General features: G+C 36.5%; 1 protein-coding gene across 1 annotated transcript; it reads right to left on the bottom strand.

The window, feature by feature from the left end:
- Nucleotides 1-315: 315 nt before the first annotated feature.
- Nucleotides 316-19,582, bottom strand: LOC124172829 (zinc finger protein 182-like). Its single transcript, XM_046552323.1, has 5 exons — nt 19,147-19,582; nt 18,897-19,034; nt 15,718-15,837; nt 14,372-14,444; nt 316-3,246 (listed from the first exon to the last, which is right to left on the bottom strand). Exons 1-5 carry the CDS (start codon nt 19,312-19,314, stop codon nt 1,490-1,492), a joined length of 2,256 nt encoding a protein of 751 aa, XP_046408279.1. The 5' UTR covers nt 19,315-19,582; the 3' UTR covers nt 316-1,489.
- Between the last annotated feature and the right edge of the window lie 3,168 nt (nt 19,583-22,750).

Genomic DNA, 22,750 nt, shown 5'->3' with positions numbered 1-22,750 from the left:
TAAGTCAAATTCTTTACGCAAAATATTACATTTTAAATAAAGTCATCTCAAGGCAGGGTCCTAGCATTGCATGAGCACATATTAAAAATATAAAATTTTCGTTGAATCTACCTTCATATATTGAAGGGATGTCAACAGGTTGACTGCCAATGGATCGGAGACATTCACTCTGGCATTGTTGGAAATAAATATGGAAATGGAATTCCCAACATTTCTCAGTGGGACCACTTTTATGCCCTAACAATGTTTTGACACATTTTCTTAGCCAATGCATTTTATTTCCATTGAAAAATAAGAGATTATTACATCGTGATAGTTAAACATATTTAAGTACCACACAATGATAGAATTAGATACATATGAAAGCTGGTCAGTAAATGTTGGCTGAAGTGAAGGACTATCTATGTAAATCATTCACAATAGTTCATTTAATAATTTCGAGAAAAGAACATATATGACACAATGCTTGAAAGAAAGTCATAGAATTCGTTGCTTTTACTTCAACTTATGTAATGATCTTTAAACAAATATTTTTGAAAATAGAGATACGGAATAAAATTTCAAATATTAAGAAACTAAAATAACATTAAAATTTATTTAATTGACAAACTCATTATATTTTTACTATGCAAAATAATACATTATCACCAACAAACACAAATATTTTGTTTATTTCAACCAAGTATGCTGCAAGCAAACATTATTAATTTCAGAAAAATTCAGAACCATTACGGACACAACAATTTAGAATGGACTCCGAGGAAGACAACTTTGACAGAAAATTATGAGCATGCATGCAATCCTAAATTGGCATGCACGCTTAATGATCCCCGTCTGCTAGCCTGGGAATGTGTCCTTCTATGCTAGTGCTCTACGTCAATATTCATTATGAAAATCCAAAAAAATGTGACTTGGTATGTACCTACTTCAAGAAAATATATAGATGGCCCATCATCCCTATTGGCACTATACTATCATTCATTCTTCGTTGTGAAGGCGAGAATCAACAATTGGCCTCCTCAGTACAGACATGCATGAGGCTGAATTAGAAATTTTGTAACATATATACATATATGAATTATCCTGTCTGTGAGCAAACATGTTGCATGCGCAAAGGTGACATATCTGAGTGAATGTATCACAACATACACTACATGAATAGTGCCTCTAACTGTGTGTGGAAGTGGCAGTTGAGGTTATAACTAACAGAGATCTGCATAAAATCAGCATAGAAAATGTTTCGTGCACCCACGTGGTAGTCAGGTAGGAGTGACGGACTTGCTGCAGACTATGCATGAATAATTTTTGCTCCCATGTAAATGTTAAATTGATAAGATCTCGTGTGTGTGTGTGTAGAAATGTTTCTAGGTCGCAATAATAAGTTAGAGACTTGCTGCAGACGTACCAGAAATAAGGCTCCTCAAGGGTTTGTGTACTTATGTCTATACTAAGAGGCTCTTTGTCGAGAAAGAATTCCAAAGTCGGCACACTAGTGAAGTTTTTTTCCACTGTGCGTATGCATGTGTGTCACTAAGATGCCCTTTGTCCAGAAAGACTTCCCACACTTGTAGCACGAATAACGTTTTTCTCCACTGTGCGTACGCAAATGTGTAACTAAGATGCCCTTCGTCGAGAACGACCTTTTGCATTTCTTGCACGAATAACGTTTTTCTCGACTGTGCGTAAGCAAATGTGTCACTAAGATGCCCTTTGTCGAGAAAGACTTCCCACACTCAAAGCATGAAAAAGGCTTTTCTCCCGTGTGCTTACGTAGATGACTAACTAAGTGGCTCTTATACGAGAAAGACTTTTCACATTCGTTACATGAATGACGTTTTTCTCCTGTGTGCGTATGCATATGTGTCCCTAAGATGCCCTTAGTCGAGAAAGACCTTCCACACTCAAAGCATGAAAAAGGCTTTTCTCCCGTGTGCTTACGTAGATGACTAACTAAGTGGCTCTTATACGAGAAAGACTTTTCACATTCGTTACATGAATGACGTTTTTCTCCTGTGTGCGTATGCATATGTGTCCCTAAGATGCCCTTTGTCGAGAAAGACCTTCCACACTCGAAGCATGAAAAAGGCTTTTCTCCCGTGTGCTTACGTAGATGACTAACTAAGTGGCTCTTATACGAGAAAGTCTTTTCACACTCATTACATGAATATGGTTTTTCTTTCGCATGCGTACGCAAATGGATCACTAAGATGCCCTTTGTCGAGAACGACCTTCCACACTCGTTGCATGAATAAAGTTTTTCTTTCGCCTCTGTTCGCGTGTGTCTGTCGAGATTACCTCTATGAGTTAAAGACTTGCTACCACATGAATAAGTTTTATTTCCTGTGTGTGTAAGACTGTGTAAGGTGAGGTAACTTTTCTGAGTGAAGCACTTGGCACACACACTGCATGAAAATGGTCTCTCTTTCTCCCTCGCACCCATATGATTGCATAGGTTTCTATTGCATGGTGACTTTGAGGATGAACTTTGAGAAGTCGATTTCTCTTCAACATCGACGCTTCTCGTCACTCGTCTCATATTTTTCCTATCGCCTTTCCCCCCACTAGTTTTCCTGGGAAGCCCACTTTCATCTTGCCTCGGCTCTAGTCTTTTTCTCACCACTCCACTTATGGTCTTGGAGGAGATGGGCTCGCAAGAACTGCCATTTACGCTTGAAAATACATCTTGGTTTGATGATTCTGCTACAGCAATAAAATTACGAGCAACAAAATGAGTTTTCGTGTGATCGATTAGCTCATTCTTTTTGTTTAATCCATCTCTGCATTTGAAGGAATGAAATGAATTTTCATTTGATCTGTAACTGTTCCCAGGATTTTTGTTTGGGCAATCAAGTACCTCTTCATTGTCTCCCATGAATGCCTCACAGCCACTCCTGTCATTTCCATAGATTCCGATACACCTAAGGCATTCCGTAGAATTCGGTGCAACAAAACCAGCTTCGTCCACAGCGACAGTCATTGTGGCTCTGCCTCCGCTGCTTTTAAATGATTCAATTTCTTTTGTATTACATAATCTATCATCACGTATTGAGCAACATGATATCTTATCAGTATCAAGAGCGCCAAATTTCTCAGAGTCTTTATCCATAACGTTTCTTCCAATCCTTACTTGAGACGCTCCAGTCTTGGAATCAATTTGTGCCACCAAAGGTTTGAGATCAATGCATTCATCATGGAGATACGAAGCTGATGATATTTGCGTGGGCATTTCTTCAGGAGCTGGGAGCCCTGTAAAAGAATTTCAAATTATAACTATAACATTCAAACACGAAAAACACTCATAGTAAAAAAATCGGAGCTTTCGAAGTGGTTACCTTCCTTCTCAACCAAAGAAACATTCTTCTGTTAAGAGAGCTTCTCATTTTTTGGTTGAGAAAGAAGGTTACCACTTTGAAAGCTCCAAGTTTTATTTTTCTTGTGACAGTTCCTTTTTATGTGTCTATATTTCATATTTGTGGCATGAACATTGAATATATATGTAACATAAAAATATCCCAGGTTGAGCACAGACAGAAGTAACTATAAAGATAAAAGCATTCAAAGAACTAAATTTTTGGTAGGACACATCCACCTTCCTCAGAGTTAGGTACAAGACTAGGTTAAGGATGACAGAGAGCAGAGGGAAGGGGGAATGGAGGGTAGGTAGGGTCCAAGGGAGGAAAGAATGTGCTGAGGCAATTAAAGGGATTATCTGTTAATATTTAAGCCAGGAGGAAGTAATGCTTACAAAAAGTCATATGTAGGTAAATTCGTTGCAATGAAATTTAAGTGGGTGGTCTATGGGGTAAGGGAGGCCAAAACTGAAACATTGTAAAAATCATTGAATTGAGATTTATGGGTGGCTGCATGTTTTGCCACAGGGAGGGATACAAAGTGGGAGGGAGTGCATGATGCCCTGAGGTTGTTGATCCTTCGGTTAGATTAAGGATTTACCTATGTAAAAGGAGGGAGAGTGATGACATTGAATAAGATAAATTACGCGAAAAATACGCAGAGGAAGAAGCATTCGCCTTGACCGGGATTCGAACCCGGATTTGACCTTCAGTGGATTTTTCGCACTATTTGTGCATTGCGGGTAACTCCGTAAAAGTTATCACCGTGGCTAGTCCCGGTATAATTAAATAAGTCTAGAGCAAACACCTCTCGTGTTCAAAGTTCGGGCTTTGCTCTCCGGCTGTGGCGCCATGCGCAAGACCTGTGCACCATGCGCATGTCACATCATACAGTCCATACCACCTTGTCCGGAATAGTCCACAAATTTTTTCCACAAGGGAGAATGGCGCCTCGGTAGCTTAACTGGCTAAAGCACTCGGCCGGAAATCCAGGGATCTGGGCTGGAATCCCGGTCAAGGCGAATGATTTTTCCTCTGGGGATTTTTTGCTCAATTTGTGCAATGCGGGTGACTCCATAAAAGATATCACCGTGGCTATTCCCGGTATAATTAAATAAGATAAATTACATATTTGGAAGTATAATAGGCCGCAGGAGGGTCGTAGACAAGGGGCGAGAAGACTGGGGACAGAGAGAGGGGTTTTAACTGGACAGGTTCTGCTTTTAGGATGACCACAAGGCGAAGGTATACTATTGGGAGTAGTGGGTGACTTCTGTAAGGGTTTTGTCGAGCGAAATAAATCAGAAAGGTTTTCTGGTCACCTACAGGTGATAGTAGGGGGCTTGACGAAAAGATTGGCTGTAGACTTATTACTTTTTAAGATTGGGAAAAGGTCCTTAAGATGACTGCAAGGATTGTATTCTAGGGGAGTAAGTACAGTAAGAGATTAAGTACAGTAGTAATTCCACTCTTTTTCATTATTTCAGTTTAACCATTTCCCAAGCTATATTCAGCAAAAAATCATTTCTTACAGCTAGAGAAGTTATTCAATGAACCATGAAAACACATAATAGCAGATACTTTAAATAAATTATAAAAAAATACCATTGGCCACCATCTTGTATTTCATGCCACATTATAATTTGCACAGAGTTGGTCCGGTAGATAGTCGACCATTTTAGTTCTGTTGTAGAATGTAACTATATTTTAGCATCAATGGCAGAATCTTGATGCATTGGGGAAAGAACAATAACTGATTTATTTTTTTGGGGCAGTATAAAATGAACATACATTTCCTCTGGAAACCAAAAAGGAATGCATTCACTGCTCTGCTCTTGCTAGATAAAAATTCTTTCTCAATTTACCTACTACTTGTTATCAAACCAACAATTGTAAGCCTATTTCCGCCAGCAAAGTTTTTGGCCCGGTCACAATGAACCAGTTTCACCAATAATATTCCTGTTAGCACCCACAACTGCTTCAACTAATCAAAAACCAGCTGAATTACTACTTCAGTACGGTCCTTTGGGCCGTAAAAATATATAAAATAAGTTCTATTAAAATATTAACTACCATGAAAAACGGTCACACAAACAGGACCGCTTATTCCCATACTTATCATAGAAAATGATCACGGAACGCTTCCAATTCCAATGACTATTTTGCAATTCTTCTAATAGGACGATTCGCACACATCAAAACTCTACAGGCGAGCAACACACACTGTAAACACTCATCCATCGGCGAAGTTAAGAGAAAATGAATCCAGAAGAAGGATAATTTCAATATACTGCACTCATGGGAATCACCGCTCCTGAATTTTATGAGTGCGGCTCTTTGTCATTCACTGTGGGGAATCGGGTTGAGCTTTATCACTGGTAAAGCTAGAGCTTTAGGTTGCTTGCAGCCCCACTTAATCCCCTGCGGAGGATGAAAGAAAGTAGGGCACTTACCGACGTACCCAATTTAGTAAGATAAATGTGTCAAACATTGTTTCCCCATCAAAGTAGAAAAATATCATACAAATGCCCAACCCACCCACTCATTTATATCCTCACCCAAGTCTCTGTCGTGAAGTGGTTATATTATCAATGAATTTGGTATTATGGGTACCTGGATAAGTGCCCTGCTTTCTTGCCTCCTCTGTAGAAGATGGTGTGGGGCTGCAATGTGGGTGGGACCCTCTCGTGCCGGACATTGGGTGGAGGCGACGGACATTTTCATACGTAGAAGACCTGACAAAGAGGTATATAAGTGACAGATTTCGCAAGGCACACGACTGGACGTCAGCTCTTACCGACACGAGGGAAGAGGAGTGACAGCTGAGGCAGCAATACTCTGATGCATTCAGGCCCAGCCAGAGACCCAGCTTAGCCAGTCCTTAGGGCTACCCCTCGGCAATTAAGCCCGACCCTCCCACTCATTTATGACCATCTTCACCGAAGGCATTATTTTAAAAGAGTAAACTATTCAAAATAAAATACAATGTTTGGTTGAAAGAACAATGGTAATGCTATGAGTTGACTGTGGATGAATTCTATGACAGGGTCAGTGGCCTGGGTAAGGGACAGATGCTAGTTTAGCTAGGTCCCAAATCTGAGGGACGAAAATACCTTTGCAACTCGCCCCCAATGAAAAGCTCCATTAAGAGGTTAAAAACATTCTCATGGCTCTCATAGCACGAAAGCGTTTTCCAATTGTAGATGTCGGCAGGAAAGAATGAAATGCCTTAGAGTGGCCCTAAGGGTGAGAGCCAACATCCCGTTATTTGGCTTGAAAAATCCACAACAGCTATAGTCGATGTTATGTGTTCTGCACATGAAAATGCCCGTCGGCTCCACCTGATGATGGCACTAAAGGGTTTAAAGGGAAAATGTGGTTGCCCCAGAATTCAATACGGCGGCAATACGGATAAAAAAAATAGTTAGAAACATTATCTAACTCAGAAAAATTACCATGAGACCCCTCTATCAATACTATGCGGAACTAGGATACCAAACTCCTACAATTATGGGATGGAAATCAAGTTCGGTTGTTTCTTAGCCACACTGATTTCATTTCCGGGGCATTTATCCCAATTCTATATCCTGTCAATGATATTCTCTACCCCAAGGAGGCTTCAAACTTGATACTCTGTTAAACCTTACAAAGGACCAACGCCAACCTCAGGAAAAAAGGGTGAATAGAAATGCACCCATTTAAAATATATTCACTAATTTTCTAACTAACATAAAATGGACGAAAAGCAAATATAATTTTTGCATTCATTTGACCAAGTTCCATGTTCACATTTTCTATTAACACTGAAATTTACTTTTAGATACTCCATTTTCACACTAAGTGCTAAATTCTGGTGATTTGTCACTAAAATTTTTCCTGAATATCAGACAATTACTTTAACTACTTATTTCTTATCAGAGCACAACCCGGGTTTCAAGGAATTATCATCATCTACAGGTGCTAATTATGAAGATGACGATAATTCATTGAAACCCAGGTCATGCTCTGATAAAAATAAGTGGTACAAATGAGTAATTGTCTTATATCCAGGAAAACTTATAAAGGAATACCACAAAGTAAATCAAGAATTAGTGAATTTTGAGTTGTCAGTATTTTTTCCAACAAACTGACCTCAAAGCTTGGCTGAAGCGAGGCAACATTCCGGTATGGATCTGTAACTGTCAAAAATTCCTAGTAGAGAAATTAAACCTTAACCGTTGATGTGTGCTTTGACCACCAATCGACCGCTGTGTTTCTAAAATTATGAATATTTTCAAAATTACTGTTTGAAGATATCTATCTATAATTTTCGATAGCTTCATATTTTTGTGTGATAAGGACATCACACTCTTAAAATTGAACATTCCTATTATTAATTTCTGTAAATTTGCAACTGAATTCGATTAGCGGTCTGAGAGACCACATCACTAAATTGGAAAAATAAGTAGGGGAGACTGGGGCACAGTGGGACAATTGATTTATTTAAACAATTTACTTGGTCAAAGAGCAAATGTACTAAAATTTAGGAAGTCATGTCACGAGAAATAATGCACAAAAATCTTATTTCATAATGTTATATAGCTTCGCATGAATCTTATAAAATATGTTTTTTGCTATAATTTTCTTAACTTTCATGTTGTGAATATTTATGCAATTTTTCTAATTATAACAAGCTTCGTAAAAAATGACTTGTCGAATACATTATTTAGAGACTGTATAATATTTTAAAAAACATATTTTCCGAAAGTAACATGTTTAAAATTTTTGCTGACAAATATAAGACTTCAGGACATGCGAGGCACAGTGGGACACCTCAAATTGGGGCAGAGTGGGACAACTTGAATTGGGGCACAGTGGGACAATTCGGATTGGGTCATAGTTGGATGCCGACTTACAGCCCAGGCGCTTCGAACTATCAATCTCCGTAACCTAAAAGCACTCTTATTTCATGTCATGGTGACTTTATAGTGTTTTGGCTCCATATTGGTGCTTTAGGATTTGAAGCAGTAAATTTCAATGCAGTAATGTGAGGACAAATGTACAGAATGGCAACAGCAATGCACATAAGAAAAGTAAAGCCGAAGTGAATAATTTGTGTGAACCCCGATCGTATGCGACAATTTGTCTAAATTTCTTGAATCCCACAACTGTTATATAGATAATGCTCTTAATACCGAACAGTTCAGTTTTGGCCATAAGCGAGCTTTAGGTAGTGAGGAGAGAGTCTCATAAATATTAGTTGCTGCGACATTTATCCTTTCTACAGACCTGCTCAGGGAACATTCAGTGATTGACGTGAAAGGAAGAATAACAGGCAATTAAAATTTATTTTCAAAGAGAATTTTGTGGCAAGAGTGTTTGTAAGGTATTATCTATTAAATTGATATTATTTATAAGTAGAAATTTTGAGATTCATAGCTAATAAAATTAATTACCACCATAGTAAACTGTGGATAACAACTTCAGCACGACTTCACCACAGACCTTCTCCCCTGCACACGAAAAAATTAGCATGAGTTTGCTCAGAACAATGGAAAGAAATACCTTCCATCCTGCGATCAGAAAGAAGTCACTGATGATGGTTTGTTTTATGGTTTTATGAAGCGGAATCCTTCTCTTAGCCTTCAGAAACTAGAGGAAACCTCACTGGCAAAAGCCATGGGCCTCTACAGGACGGTTGTGAGTGCATTTTTTTCCGATCTATCAGGTCTTTATGTGAAACACGTATTTTCTGCTGGAAGTGTATACAATCATGATGAAAGTGGTTCCACTACTGTTCAACTCCAAGGAAAAGTGATAGCCCCCAAAGGTGAAAAACAAACAAACAAAGGTGAAGTTACCTCCTTTTAAAGAGGCTCGTATATGATATTTTGCTATATTATAAATACTCTGGTTAATACAATTCCTCCATTTTTGTGTTATCTAGAATGAAATTCCTCCCAAAAATACTGTTTAACTAATGAGATCAGTAGGTGCCGCAAACCCATCTCGATGGATGACTATCAATTTATTTTTACTGGTTTTAAAGAATTTCATCGATCATGCAAAGTGTTCTCAAGATAATAATCCATTGCTAATTTTCCACAACCATTAATCGCATATTTCTTTTGATGCTATTGAGTTAGTAAAAATGAATGGAGTGGTAATGTTTACTTTGCCACCTCACTGGAGTCACAAACTGCAACCATTAGATAACTTTGTGTTCGACCCTCTGAAAAAATATTAAAATGACTGCGTATGGCCTATAAACCACTCAGTAGAGAGAATTACTATTTGTAACTTGGCAGAGTTAGTGGATACAGCATATAAAAATAATTTACACCTAATAATATTATTTCTACGTTTTCTGTTAACCCAAGTATTTTTAATGACAAACACCTTGCACAAGCAAATGTCGAAGATCAGTCAGAATTTCATTTAGAACCCGAGGAGAATCTCGAAAGCCCAGGACATCCCTTCTGAAACTTCTTTTTAGAGGGCAAAGTTGTCATCCCTGAGGAAATACGTCCAACGTCTACCAGGCTAATATCTAAACATACTAGAAAGAAGAAAAGACAGGAGATCCCTATGGATAGACTAGTTAAAAAGACACTGGAAAATTAATATCATCAAAAGAAAGGGAGAAAAAACAGCCTGCTTATAAGAAAATATTAAAAAATGAGCGAAAAATTGTCAAGAAAATTAAAGGTTTTCATACGATAGGACTACAAAAGGGGATTGGAAATGTAAGAAATAGTTGAAATTTTAGAATAAAGTCACCTAATTTACCATAAAGAACAGTTGATAGTACTTAAGCCATTAAAAAAATTAAGTTCTGAGGAAAAACATTGCAAGCAGTGATTTAAAATTTATAACATGATTAAATATTTTTTATCCGCTCATGTGTCTTGAATAATAATTTTCTTGATTAATACGTTCACTTGCATATATATTTCACATATTAATGTAAATAAATTCATTTGTACCCTCAATTAATTTAAAATTTGGATTTTATTGACAAATGCAAGCCTGTACGTCCCACTCTGCCCCTTGCTCTGTCCCACTCTGCCCCGTGCTCTGTCCCACTCTGCCCCAGCCTGGGGCAGAGTGGGACACTTTTCATCAAAGAAGAAACTTAAGTATTTCAACTATTTTAGGCCAATTGTATTACTTGCGGATTTTTTTATACGTTTTAGAGTATTTTCTCCAAGCCATGGTACCAACATTTTCCTTTTACCATTAATTCTGTGGAAAATAAAAATAAAATGCTTAAACTGTCCCACTGTGCCCATCTCCCCTAAACATTATGCTCGTGGAAATTCAGAAAGTTGTTAAAAACAATTCCCGGTTATTTTTCAAGTATACAAATAATTAATAATTTTTCAGGAAATATTTGTAATCACACAACATGGATAATTAGTAACTAAATTTTTCATAGTTACATCATGTACGAATAAATAACTATTCAAATCTTTGCTGAAGGTGAAGGTAATATATATGTAATCGTTTTTTTTAATATCTTCCATTAGTATCTTTAAATGTTAAGATTTTTATAAATATTAACAATAATTTGAATGAAACTGGTAAAATTCTCATGAGCAGGCATTACGCATATAATATATTTTGTAATTGGTACCATTTGAACCCCAAAATTTTGCGCACCCACGTATGGAGTGAAAGATTCATTTATGCCTATCTTTTGAAACTTGGTCTCCTTCTACCCAGGCACATTGTTCCTTTACATTTTAATACCATGGTATACAATGTGTTAAGTTTGGTCTACAATGAGATGTTAACGGTAAGGAAGCCAAAATGATATTCTAAATGGACATAAGCTTAAGACATGTGGTCAGTGTTTGTCCTTATAAGTATTTGGGGACAGAACATCTAATCAGCAAGTTTTACCGCAAGAAGAAATAGAAAGGGCCTGGGAAACACTGAAAGTAAAACGTCAAAATACAAGTGCCGTCACGTCTACATTTGTTCAAAGCGATTTTTTTATTATTTTGACTATTCTTGTCAGCTATTTTTTTTAAGCAACCACAAAAATCCTTGAGTGTGCAGTTTCTAAAGTATTGCAAAAACCTGTCAACCCATGCCAACAAACACAACTGCTACTGAAAGAGGGAGCATAGATTATGACAGAAGTTATGTAGTAAAAATTGTCCCCAGGCAAGGAAAAATTTTTTTCAGGAGAAATCGCTCGTAGTGGTCATCAAGTGAGCCAAAGAGGAAAATTCGTACACACTTCCATAACATCTTTACTCAGAAACCTGATTTGAAGGATTGCATTATATCACTTGGTAAGGATATTGATTGTTTTGATTATTGGTCTCAGATTTCTGATGAGTAAATGTTGCCATTAATTTTGCTCTGAACAAATACGAAGCTTCAAGCTATAAAAAAATTACAAAAGGATGCCAGGCTGGGGCTACAAAACGTTGATTTATGGAATTAAAAAGCTTTCTTGGTCTTTTGGCTAATTCTACGATTTTCAAATCAATTGTTAAAGATGTTTGCAGAATATTTGTCAAAGATGGCGCAGTCAGGAAAATTGTCCAATAAGTAATGTCAGAACAACGGTTTCCTATTCTTCTTACGAGTCTTCATTTTGATAACCTTGCAGATCGAATGACCCAATACAAAACTGACCCAGTAGCTCCCATTTTTGAGTTATTTTGCTCCCTAGTAAAAAACTCAAAACAATGTTATTTGTTGGGAACGGTAACTTCCATTGATAAAATATTAATTTCATTCAGATGCTGATAAATTCCTATGCCATTTCAAAATATATTTACCCCGCAATTATGACGTGTGCAATAATGCACTTGACTGATGCCAAAAATATTTATCTGTTCAACGCATAGGTTTGCCAGACAAACACAAAAAGCTATCAACACCATCCCAGTCAGTTCTTCATCTCTCTGAGACAATCATGGGGTCCCTCACAAATATGGGATAATTGTTTCACATCTATTAAACTGGTAGAAAAATTAAAAGAGAAAGGGCTGACGTACGTCAGTACCACCATAATAAATTCAAGGGGCATACCTTGTGATTTTGTGCCATCCAAAGGGTGCATAATAGGCTCTTTCTCTTTACGGATTCTCGGCCAGCGTGACTGTACTATCCCATGTCCCCAAAATAAATAAGGCTGTTTGCTTAGTTTCATAAATACTTTACAGGGTAAGTGATGATATACAGTAGATGAAACCAGAGGTAACTGCATTTTAAAACATGACCAAGGGTGGCATAGATACTTTAGACAAAATGTGCTGTAGCTACACATACGGCCGAGGGACGAGGAGGTTGCCAATGGCAGTATTTTTCAGAATATATATATATCCTTCATCAACTCTTTTGTGCTTCAGCATTCTGTATAAGATAACACAATTTATTTCCATTAAATCGATAGCTGCAGATCTTGTTAGAGCCCATATGGGAAGGAGAATGTCAAATCTTAGACTATCGAGACAGCTAGGATTAATTATTGCATAACTTCTCCATCTACCATTAGAAGAGGGTGAAGAGTTGAGAGGTTCGAGAGGCAGACAATGGAAAACCTCTATCTTATTTTTCCGATGCATAAAGGCTGTGTGTGCTATTGTGAAAAAATGTCATTTTAATGACCCGCAGAATGCACCAAGAAAAGGTATTAATGGTATAAATTTCATGCTAGGCATTAATGGGATAAATGCTTACTTATTATTTAGCCTTCTAACTTTAACATTGAAGGCCTTATTTTAAAATCTGGCAAAATATTAAAGCTTAAATACGATAAAAGTAGCTCTAGTGTTTTTGACTTCAGTTTTTTGATCCTGTTTCAATTAACAATTTTTATAAAAAAATTGTTTTGTATTTGGAAGCATTAAATACATTTAAGTTTAAAAATAGTTATGCAGTTAAGGAAACTAAACTAGGCAATAAAACTGACGTTGCAACATTTCATTAATTTTTGATTTATTGCGGTCTCCCAGACCGCACGTCACTGGGAGTGTAACAAGAATTGCACGTCACTGGTAAAGGGACAAAGGAAATTTTCCTAGCCATTGGTTCAAGTAGTTAAATATTCAAACATTTCAGTAAAACAAAAATTTTTGCTATGTAATACCATTAAAAACATACAGATGACTAATACAGGTCCTTCATCCTTCACATTTGGTTACAATAGGGCCACCTTCAGACAAGACAAATTTTTGCCATCCTATGTTCTCGGCATGGTGCCGCTAAATCCAGAGATTCATCTCGTCAGAAAGCCTCAATATAGAATTGCACATATTTCACTCCGTTGATGGCACTGTGCCGGGCCAGATTAAAATGGGTGCCGTGGAGACCATGGCATGATTTGACTCCTTTGAAGCCATCCATACACAAATATGGTAATTTGAAAGCACGGTGCGGTGCCGTGAACGTTGTCGTCCCATCTGAAAGCAGCCTAAGCTCTAACTATATACAGCTATTTTTATTTCTTGAGAGCGGTTACCCACTGCTTCCATTGTGGACTCATGGCCCACTGTCTAACTAAACAACTTAAAAAAAATAGAAAATGTGGATAGATGACTAATCCAAGTTCTTCATCCTTTGCAATCAGTTACAGTAATGCCACTTACAGAAGAGAAGACATTTCGCTTTCCCTCACTCATGGCATGGCACCGTGGAATCCAGTGTTGTCTCCTCTGAAAGCGGCCAGAATTTCATGGCCCGTCAAGGGCACAGCACCCAGCCAGATTGAAATGGGTGCTGTGGAGACTATGGCATGCTCTTACTCATTTGAAGCCATCCGTAGAGACGTATGATCATAGAAAGTGCGGCGCCGTGCCATCTGATGGTAGCCTAAGCCTTATCTGTATACACCTATTTGTAGCCATTGAGATCACTTCGTGTCCACTGTGAATTCATGGGGCACTGTCAAATTCTCAATATTTTCTAAGTCATACTTAAAGTTGGCTAAATTAAAGGATTAACAAGTACATTGTCCATTATTATTGACATCAATTCCTCCATGCATGGAGTATTTGTTTGCAGCCCATAATAGTACTCACCGAATGCCTCTGTAGTAGAGTGCTGGGCCATAGTCAAGCTCTCAATTGGGTCCCCATCCTCGCCTGAATTAGGCTGGAAGCAATCATCAAGATACAAATCATGCATTAACAGTGGATTCAGGATATTTTTATAAATGATTGACTAAAACTAATTTATAAGCCATTAAACATAAAAATTTGGTATTCCTAAGAAATATTTTCTGTACAAAATAAATTTTATTCAACACTCAGAGAATTAAATATTTCAAGCATTTCTTTCAACATGAAAGCGGTCTATGATTTATGTCACACCTGCATTGCAATATTATCTTCATTAGATAACTCTCCAATTTATGTTATTCTATTCAAACGATATCGTAAAAGAATCAAGTTTTCTATGATAATGAAAGAACCGAAATAACATAATTGGAACTAAGTATCTGTGTGAAAAAAATGGGAAAAAATATGATGTTGCCACATTTCAGAAAAAGATGTCCAAAACCAAATTTTTCAGTAAAATTGTCGAGATAATGATGAACAGGTCACATTTGTTAAGTGAAAAGTAGAAACGAATTATGATTTAAGTGCTCAATCTGAAAAAATGTGACCTGTGAATGTTGAACTGCATTTTTAGTATAAAGCATTGGTCATATATACCCATATAGTGGGTCATTTGTGGACAGCCCCTGATGGACTACATCACTAAAAAGTTTGATTGCAATCTGAGACCTAGTTTTCTTAATGAGCTATGATTTATCAGCCTAGGATTTTATATCGTAAAATAAGCATCTTCATGAGATATGATTTATTGGTTCCAGGATTTTTCATAATAAAATAGTTATCTCATTGAGATGTGATTTATCAATAGCAGAATTTAACTAGCTAAAATTAAAAGCAAGTACACTGCAACACTTGCAGGCAACATAAAAAGGAAAAAATGGCTTCTTTTTAGATAAGAATGCCTGTTTTCAGTTCTTAGACACTTGGAGCAAAATGGGTTACACTGCCTGTAAATACCCCAGCATCATCGTAATTAAGAGAAAAGGAATCTTGAAGAACGCTCACTGTACGTTCAACGAACAGTACCTATCACTGGGGATCCACACTCCTTTATTGCAGGAGCACAGCCTTTTGTTACCCACTGCAGGGAAAGAGGTGAGATTCTTCAATTGTATAGAGCTTTAATTCGCTTGCACCCTCAACCCCTTCCCTTGCAGTGGAGGCAAGAAGGCCACTTGCCAAAGTGTCAATAAAAGTACGTTGGAATAATAACATTTATGACAGACACACCCTCTTTCTTCATACAACCTTTGTACAGCTGAAGGTGGTCCAACTCACGGTTCACTGCATATGATAATAAAACTTACCAGCTTATCGTTCCTGGGCAGTAGGCAGTCTTGCACAGGAATGCATATTTCAGTGGTTTGGTCTTCTGTCTCCACAGAAGGCCCAGACTTGTTATCAGCTAATACATCTCCTTCAATACTCTACAAAGAAGGTAAGAGTAATAACCAAACATCTTTTTAAAATCAAAATTTCCTTTTTTAACCCGGTAACGCCTGAATTAAAAAGTTTCTGCGATATTTAAGGCAATCATTTATGTAAATGTCAATGAAACTCTGAGTCATTAGGTGACAAATTTATTCTTTTACCACTAAGGGTTACGCCTGGCGGTACCATATGGTACCACCAACATACTTTGCACCATAATATCCCAATATATTAGGCTCACCTCAAATAATAATTATACTTTATACGAGATATACAGGCTAAAAAATCGTAATTACATAAAAAACCTTTGTACATATTAGCAATACATGGGGCGTAAGTAAATAAAATGAAATGCTTGCTCTAAAATATTCCGTTTATTTTTTGGGCTAGTTGATAATTCCCAAATTTCAAACGGTTCTAAAGGCGTTAAAAACAGCTTTAAAACACCTAAAGTTTTGGAAAATGTAATTAAGATATTCTCCGCAATTTATATTTCTCATAAGTCCTGATAAAGTACGATAAATAATTAAAAAAGTTACGTTTAACACGGCACTACCAGCTGGTACCATTTGGTACCGCTAGGCATTAACGGGTTAAATTAGGGCTCCTCAAAAAAAGGAATGAGGATTGGGATTGTCAGTTAAGGAAATGGGAAAAATAGATTCTCATTCTAACTCTTAATTTGCTTCTGCAAATATAATTTTCAGAGTTGTTCCTTATGAAAGGCCAAAATAACTATTTATTCTTATCTTAACTGTGGAGCCTTAGAATAGGAACCATTGATGTAGAACATATTTTCAATATATTTATTCTGTTCTGGATCTCTTTTAATATTCAAATATGAACTCCAAAAGAGAATATGTGGTGTAATATTTATGCAGAAAGAAAAGACACCTGAAAGTAACCTTCAATACTAAAATTATTTCATTCAACTGTTTTTTTAACTATCCCTAATATTATTATCCTTAAACCTAACAAAACCTATCATGTAGAAAATTATGTATCAGGTATGAAACCAAGTTCCTGCTGTCTATCAATAGATGGCTGTGGGAGCGATCACTGCTGGATTTCGACATACTTGAAACACCATGACTGAAGCTTAGACACATGGTGCACAAACTACTCAACAACTATGATGAGTTTGTCTCCGCAATATATACTTATTCTTGGGTGATAATTTCTAAGTTTGCGCCAATTAACCAGTGATCACGGGAAGAGTTGAATATCTTCTTTCAATCAATGAAAATAGTAGCTGAAATGCATGGCAGCTCCAAAAATTTTATGGTGATGCTGCTCTAAGGGAAACAATATGCCATGATTGGCTGCATTGCTTCAAACACAGGTGTTTCAATGTTGACAACTGTCCATGAGAATAAAGAACAAAAGCCATCAAAGAAGCTGAATTGGAGCCATTTCTCAAAGAAGATCAATGCCAAACTCAAAAGAGCTTGCTTTGTATTAGTTATTACCATAAAGCCATTTCCAAGCACTTACATGCGTTGGAAGCAATGCAAAACCAAGAACCTAGGGCCCCTAATTATTCGACAGCGATTCTACAGCATAACAATGCTTGAATTGGCATTGCAAAACCTGCTAAAATCTAACAGGAAAATCTCAAATGGCAAGACCAAACTCACACGCAGAATTTCCCAAACATTGCACCATCTGATAATTACTTGTTCCGTTCGATGGTACACGTTCTGGCAGATCAGCAGTTTCGCTCATTTGAAGGCATAAAAATAAATGGCTTGATTCATGGGGAGCCTCAAAAGATGAACACTTTAACCATTATTGTCTTATAGCTCTGTTACAGGGACCGGGAAAAATTGCAGCTAGCGATGGACAACTTCCTTCCTCTGACATGTCACCTATAAGAAATCCAGATAGTCCATTTCTATAGTAGGGTGAATCAAACCCATAGAATACATTGCCCACAGTTTTTTAATTATTAATCACATCAGCCATCATAATACAAAATAAATAAATCTAGGGAATGAACATTTTAAAGTCAACATGTAGGCGAAAAAGTATTTCACCACAGAAATCTGCATAGAGTCGAATATATCCTGAAAAAAATCACTCAACAACAATAAACATTCCATTGTGACTTTAAAAAATTATTTCTGTCCACATACTTCAATCTCACTGAATAAAATTGATCAACAAAATAAAACATTATCCCATTTCAAATATCACGCAATTACTATACAAAATGCTATCGAAACAAATAAAAAAAGGTTTCAAGGAAACAGGCCTCAAAATAGATCATAAGAATCAAAAATCTATGCATGAACTTAAATGCATCTCGTTTCAGCCGATATATTTGCATTTGTTTACATCCACATGAGGCTATGCTCGACAACTGATAAACTAACTTTTAGGTCTCTCACATTTCATTATTTAGTAGCAAATGGCTATGGATTTGTTTGTTCCTTTTCATATGCTCCGGTTACCCTAAGGAATACTTAAAGAGGGAGTGTGGTACAGCCTAATGGATTTATTACCTTTATGAATTGATCAATGTTCAATATGAATGCCATACTTTCCTAGATATCATTGTTTAGTACACACCAAGTTTTGCCAGAAGACTAATGTCTTCAGTCGTTGCCACTGAACAAGCAACTGCAACATAAATAGCATCTTGCCAAGGATTCACAGAAAGGGAAAAACCGTTTATGGGAAATTGGTCTTCTAACACTTTTACATAGACCACGTACAAGGGCCATTCATTCCCCCGATTATTTTAGCTTGACAAAAAGCAGCCTCAATTTACAATTGATCGTTAATCGAAGTGCTTATAAAGTTAATATGAGATTGAGCTGCATCAAGCAATAACACAATATTTTTCTTCCACTTGAGCCACCAAGTGATTAATCTATCACCATATTCAGTTAATCGTTACAAATTTATACTATAACTATTTCATTCCGCAAACACTCGTTTCCCTTCAGTTCTTTCTGCTGTCGACACAACGCAGGGGTGTCACTTTACACTCACCGAAACTTATGATGTACCAGGCTTCTAATAAGATTAGAAAAAAACGGAAAGTACTCACCGTGCAGTAATTTCTCGGTAAAAGTTTTCTCAGAACGGCGTTTGATTCCAAACAAGTGTTTTTGAAAACACTGAATTCCGTGAGTTTCTTCAAACACAGTGGACACATGGTAGTGGGCAGGCCATCTCCCACAGCAACCTGAGATAGCAAAAAACAAGTAATTCGTCAACATAATTCGAAATTATCTGGGCAAACGCGACATGAAGTAACACCATTGTAAAAACATTGATAAGAAATAATATGTCCTTACTTGTAGACCGATTAAATCATGCAGGGCATCCTTAACAGTTGTTTTGCATTCTACTTCCGAATTGAATATGTTGTAATAATAACCATGATTCTTCCTACAAAGTCTGCAAAGTTCATTCCCTGAATTCCTTCCCGACGAATCCGTGATAATTACAGTGGTACGACTCATTTTTTCACTTCAAAATCTCATGCAATCTTTAAATCATACCAATCTTCAAAGAAATCATCCACACAGCACTGACAACGATCACAAAATCCCAGAAGGAAACTACTTTCACTTGGATGATATGTGAAAACAATGAGGAGTGCTCAAGGAAAGGTCCATATAAGTCTGCTATTAATAAATCACCTCAAATACATATCACGATGCAACAGCATGGATAGAGGATATTATCAACAATTTTCATGATCATTTGACACGGTCACATCATCTGTGAAATAACCATATTATCGTAAGACCATGTATACAAGATTGGTTTAGAATCGCGGTTTTATAGTTGCTTTTTCTTCCGCTAAGGACATACCTATAAAATAGGCCAAATATCCGTGTTTGAAGACCACTTGCTTTCCATTTGATACATCAAATGGTCATTTCATTTGAAATTCATCAATATTCCTTTTATTTACGGAAGATTATCAACTTTTTGTTAAAATTATATACATATATAAGACCAGAAAGGAATTTAAGCCCAATTTCAGCTCCCTTACAGTTACAATGCTTAACCCCCTTTTGTAAGCAAAAGGGTTTCAGAATTTCTTTATTTTAAAGTTCACTAATGTTTTTTCCAAAATAACAATGTCAGGACTCATGCAATAAAGCTCAATAATATATCAGTTTAAATTAATGCAAATGGAAGGATTCTTCATTTGTCGGTGGTAGGCCCACTGTATACTTAGTCTTCTCGTGGTAAGATACGCAGTTAAAGCCCTGAGTCTAAAATAATCTTTGCTTGACTGGGCTGTTGTAAACTAGGGTGTCAAAGAGTATTTAAGTATTTTATGTCTATTTGTTGCAATGTGATTTTTAGGTGATATTTAATGTGAGCTTCTTATAGTCCCTTTTATTGTATATGTTTCCCTATTTTATATCGGACAAGATAAGCAAAGAGTGTTTTAGAGTCCAGGTTTGTAACTGCAATTCCTCCCGCTAGCGAACCTTGTATACCATCGAAAAAGATGAATTCTTGCATTCTGGACGTAAACTGATATAATATTGAGTTTATTTGCATGAACTCCGAAATGCCTACTTAGAAAACCTTTTCTGAATTGCACATTAAAGAAATTTGGGAATTATGTTTGTCACCGAGGCCACCGATATGGCGCTTAAATTCCACTTCTGACCCAAAAATTAATATCAATAGTTATTCTGTTACTTTAAAACCATTTAACGGATAGATCATATCACTTCAGTGAAATTTTCATGCATTTTGTCTAAGGGAAAGAGGCTAATATTTAAAGCATAAATACAAACTCTATGATTTAAAGGGGGAAATTCGGCTTCTTGCAGATGTGTCTCTAGTGGTAAAAACCGCAACTAAGAATCCTTCTAACTAAGTACACTAGCTACACTAGTTTTTTCAACTATGTCTCATATTATCAAGTGGTGTTTACGTGTCAATGAGCGTGAGAATTGTTGTGTATATTGTGTTCAAGCTGTTGCGATGTAACTTATCTTTAAGTTGAGTAATTAATTGTTTGCTTTATTAATCATTTCGTTGAGCATTTCAAAGTATTTTCATGCATCATCGCAGTGAATGTAGTTTACCTATGGGAATTTGAGATCTGTGTCAATGCTGAGCTGTTTGTTTCGTTGACGATTGACCTGAATTGAAGGTTGAAGGAGGTATTACGGGGAAAACATGAGTGTTACTGCTGGAAGGAATTCCGAGGGTACTCCGTGCAGGCTTTGCATGAAGAAAAATGATAATTATTATTACAATATATTCACCTCAAATTTGGCGTCCACAATGACTGTAGAAGATGCTATTCATGAATTAGTCGGTTTAAGGGTAAGTTGACAAGTACATTATATCGATATGGTGGTTTTGAGTAATTTGACCGGTGCGGAGAATTTTTGTGTGCTCCTCTTTGACTTCAAACGCTCATATTTTGGAAAATACTTGCAATGGGTCTGTAATATTTTGAATTTTTCTTAACTAAGGTTGACATTAGAACAGGGAAAAAATAATCAAAATCTAAGATGGTGGGCATGGGACCCTGGTTGAGTTGACATGGAATGACCCTATTCGTTGTCGTACTTCTACTTTAATTTCGTAGTACGAACATATTTTCCCATATAATACACAATACACACTTAACGTATAGCGTGTTGGTTGCTACCTCAGGTTGCTGTGGATGATGGCCTGCCCTCCGCTCTATGTCCTCTTTGTATGGAAAAGCTAATTGAATTCAGTGATTTCAAAAAGATTTGTTTGGAATCGTACGCAGAACTGAGGAAGTTTTCGTCGAGAAATTATTCCAGGGTGAGTGATTTTCCTGCTTTTCTCATTTCAGTACAGTTGCTTGGCTAGTTTAGGAGAATCTGAAGTGTTTATTATGGATGTTCGTCGACAGTCGTTAGAAATCTAGGAAGATTTATTTATTCACGGATTCGACTTTTTGCAACTGTAATTTGAATAAAGTAACTGAAATATGGAAATTAATCATCGTGGACGTTTTGTAATTTTTCATCTTAAAGACTTAAAACATGACAAATAAGAGGCACTAGAACAAAACTTCGAAAAATACCAGAAAGCTCTTGTCATTTTAATATTTGTTGTATATAGGTGAGTGAAAATATGTGTACATTTGTCTGATGTAAAGACAGGGTAGGATTTTACATTTCTTGAATTGCAAATAGTTATGCCTAAAATTTTGCGATCAAACAAAATTCGATGTGTTGGTCACAGTTCTGTTTACTTTAGAAAAATATCTACATTTCACTGTTCAATGGCGTTGATTTTCTTGCCTTCAGTGGCTAAAAAAAAACTTTCATATCTATAATCAAGTACTTTACTTGTTGCTTTGTAGAAGTACCATAAATTGATTCGAAAATAACAAATGGACTAAGGAAGGTTACTCTGTAACTCATTGCCATGCATATTCAGAGGTAATTGTATTTTTTGTACGCGTCATGGCATATCCTTATAGTGAGCATTGAACATGCATTGTTTCATGTAAGTAGGGCCATTTTTACTTGTTTTCTAAGTAAGTCGAAATTATTAATGGTTGGTCGTTGCATAGTGAAAAACAATACACAGAATTTTATACAGAAATTCTGGTACAATTCAGTTTTGAGAGGGGGAAGCGACTGCATTTCAGTTTACACATTATTTCTATAATAATTCCTATTTTGCACTTTTGAGGCCATCATATAGTATATGCTCTCAGCGAACTTAAGTCATATCTTAAATTATTTGATCGCATTGTGAAAAGAGACTTGTGAAAAACTGTGGTGTACACATTTAATAAATGAAATTAAAATTATTATTAATATAATATTATAAAGTATTATTTTTTATCATTCATTATTATAATATATATGTGGTTGGGTTATACAGGCAGGTTTTTGTTGCAAAAATAAATGAGAAATAAAAAACAATTAA

The sequence above is a fragment of the Ischnura elegans genome, assembly GCF_921293095.1.
Source record: "Ischnura elegans chromosome 13 unlocalized genomic scaffold, ioIscEleg1.1 SUPER_13_unloc_3, whole genome shotgun sequence".
Taxonomy (NCBI): Eukaryota; Metazoa; Arthropoda; class Insecta; order Odonata; family Coenagrionidae; genus Ischnura; species Ischnura elegans.
Note: the sequence above shows the minus strand (reverse complement) of the source record. Positions and strands in the feature narration are given on the sequence as shown.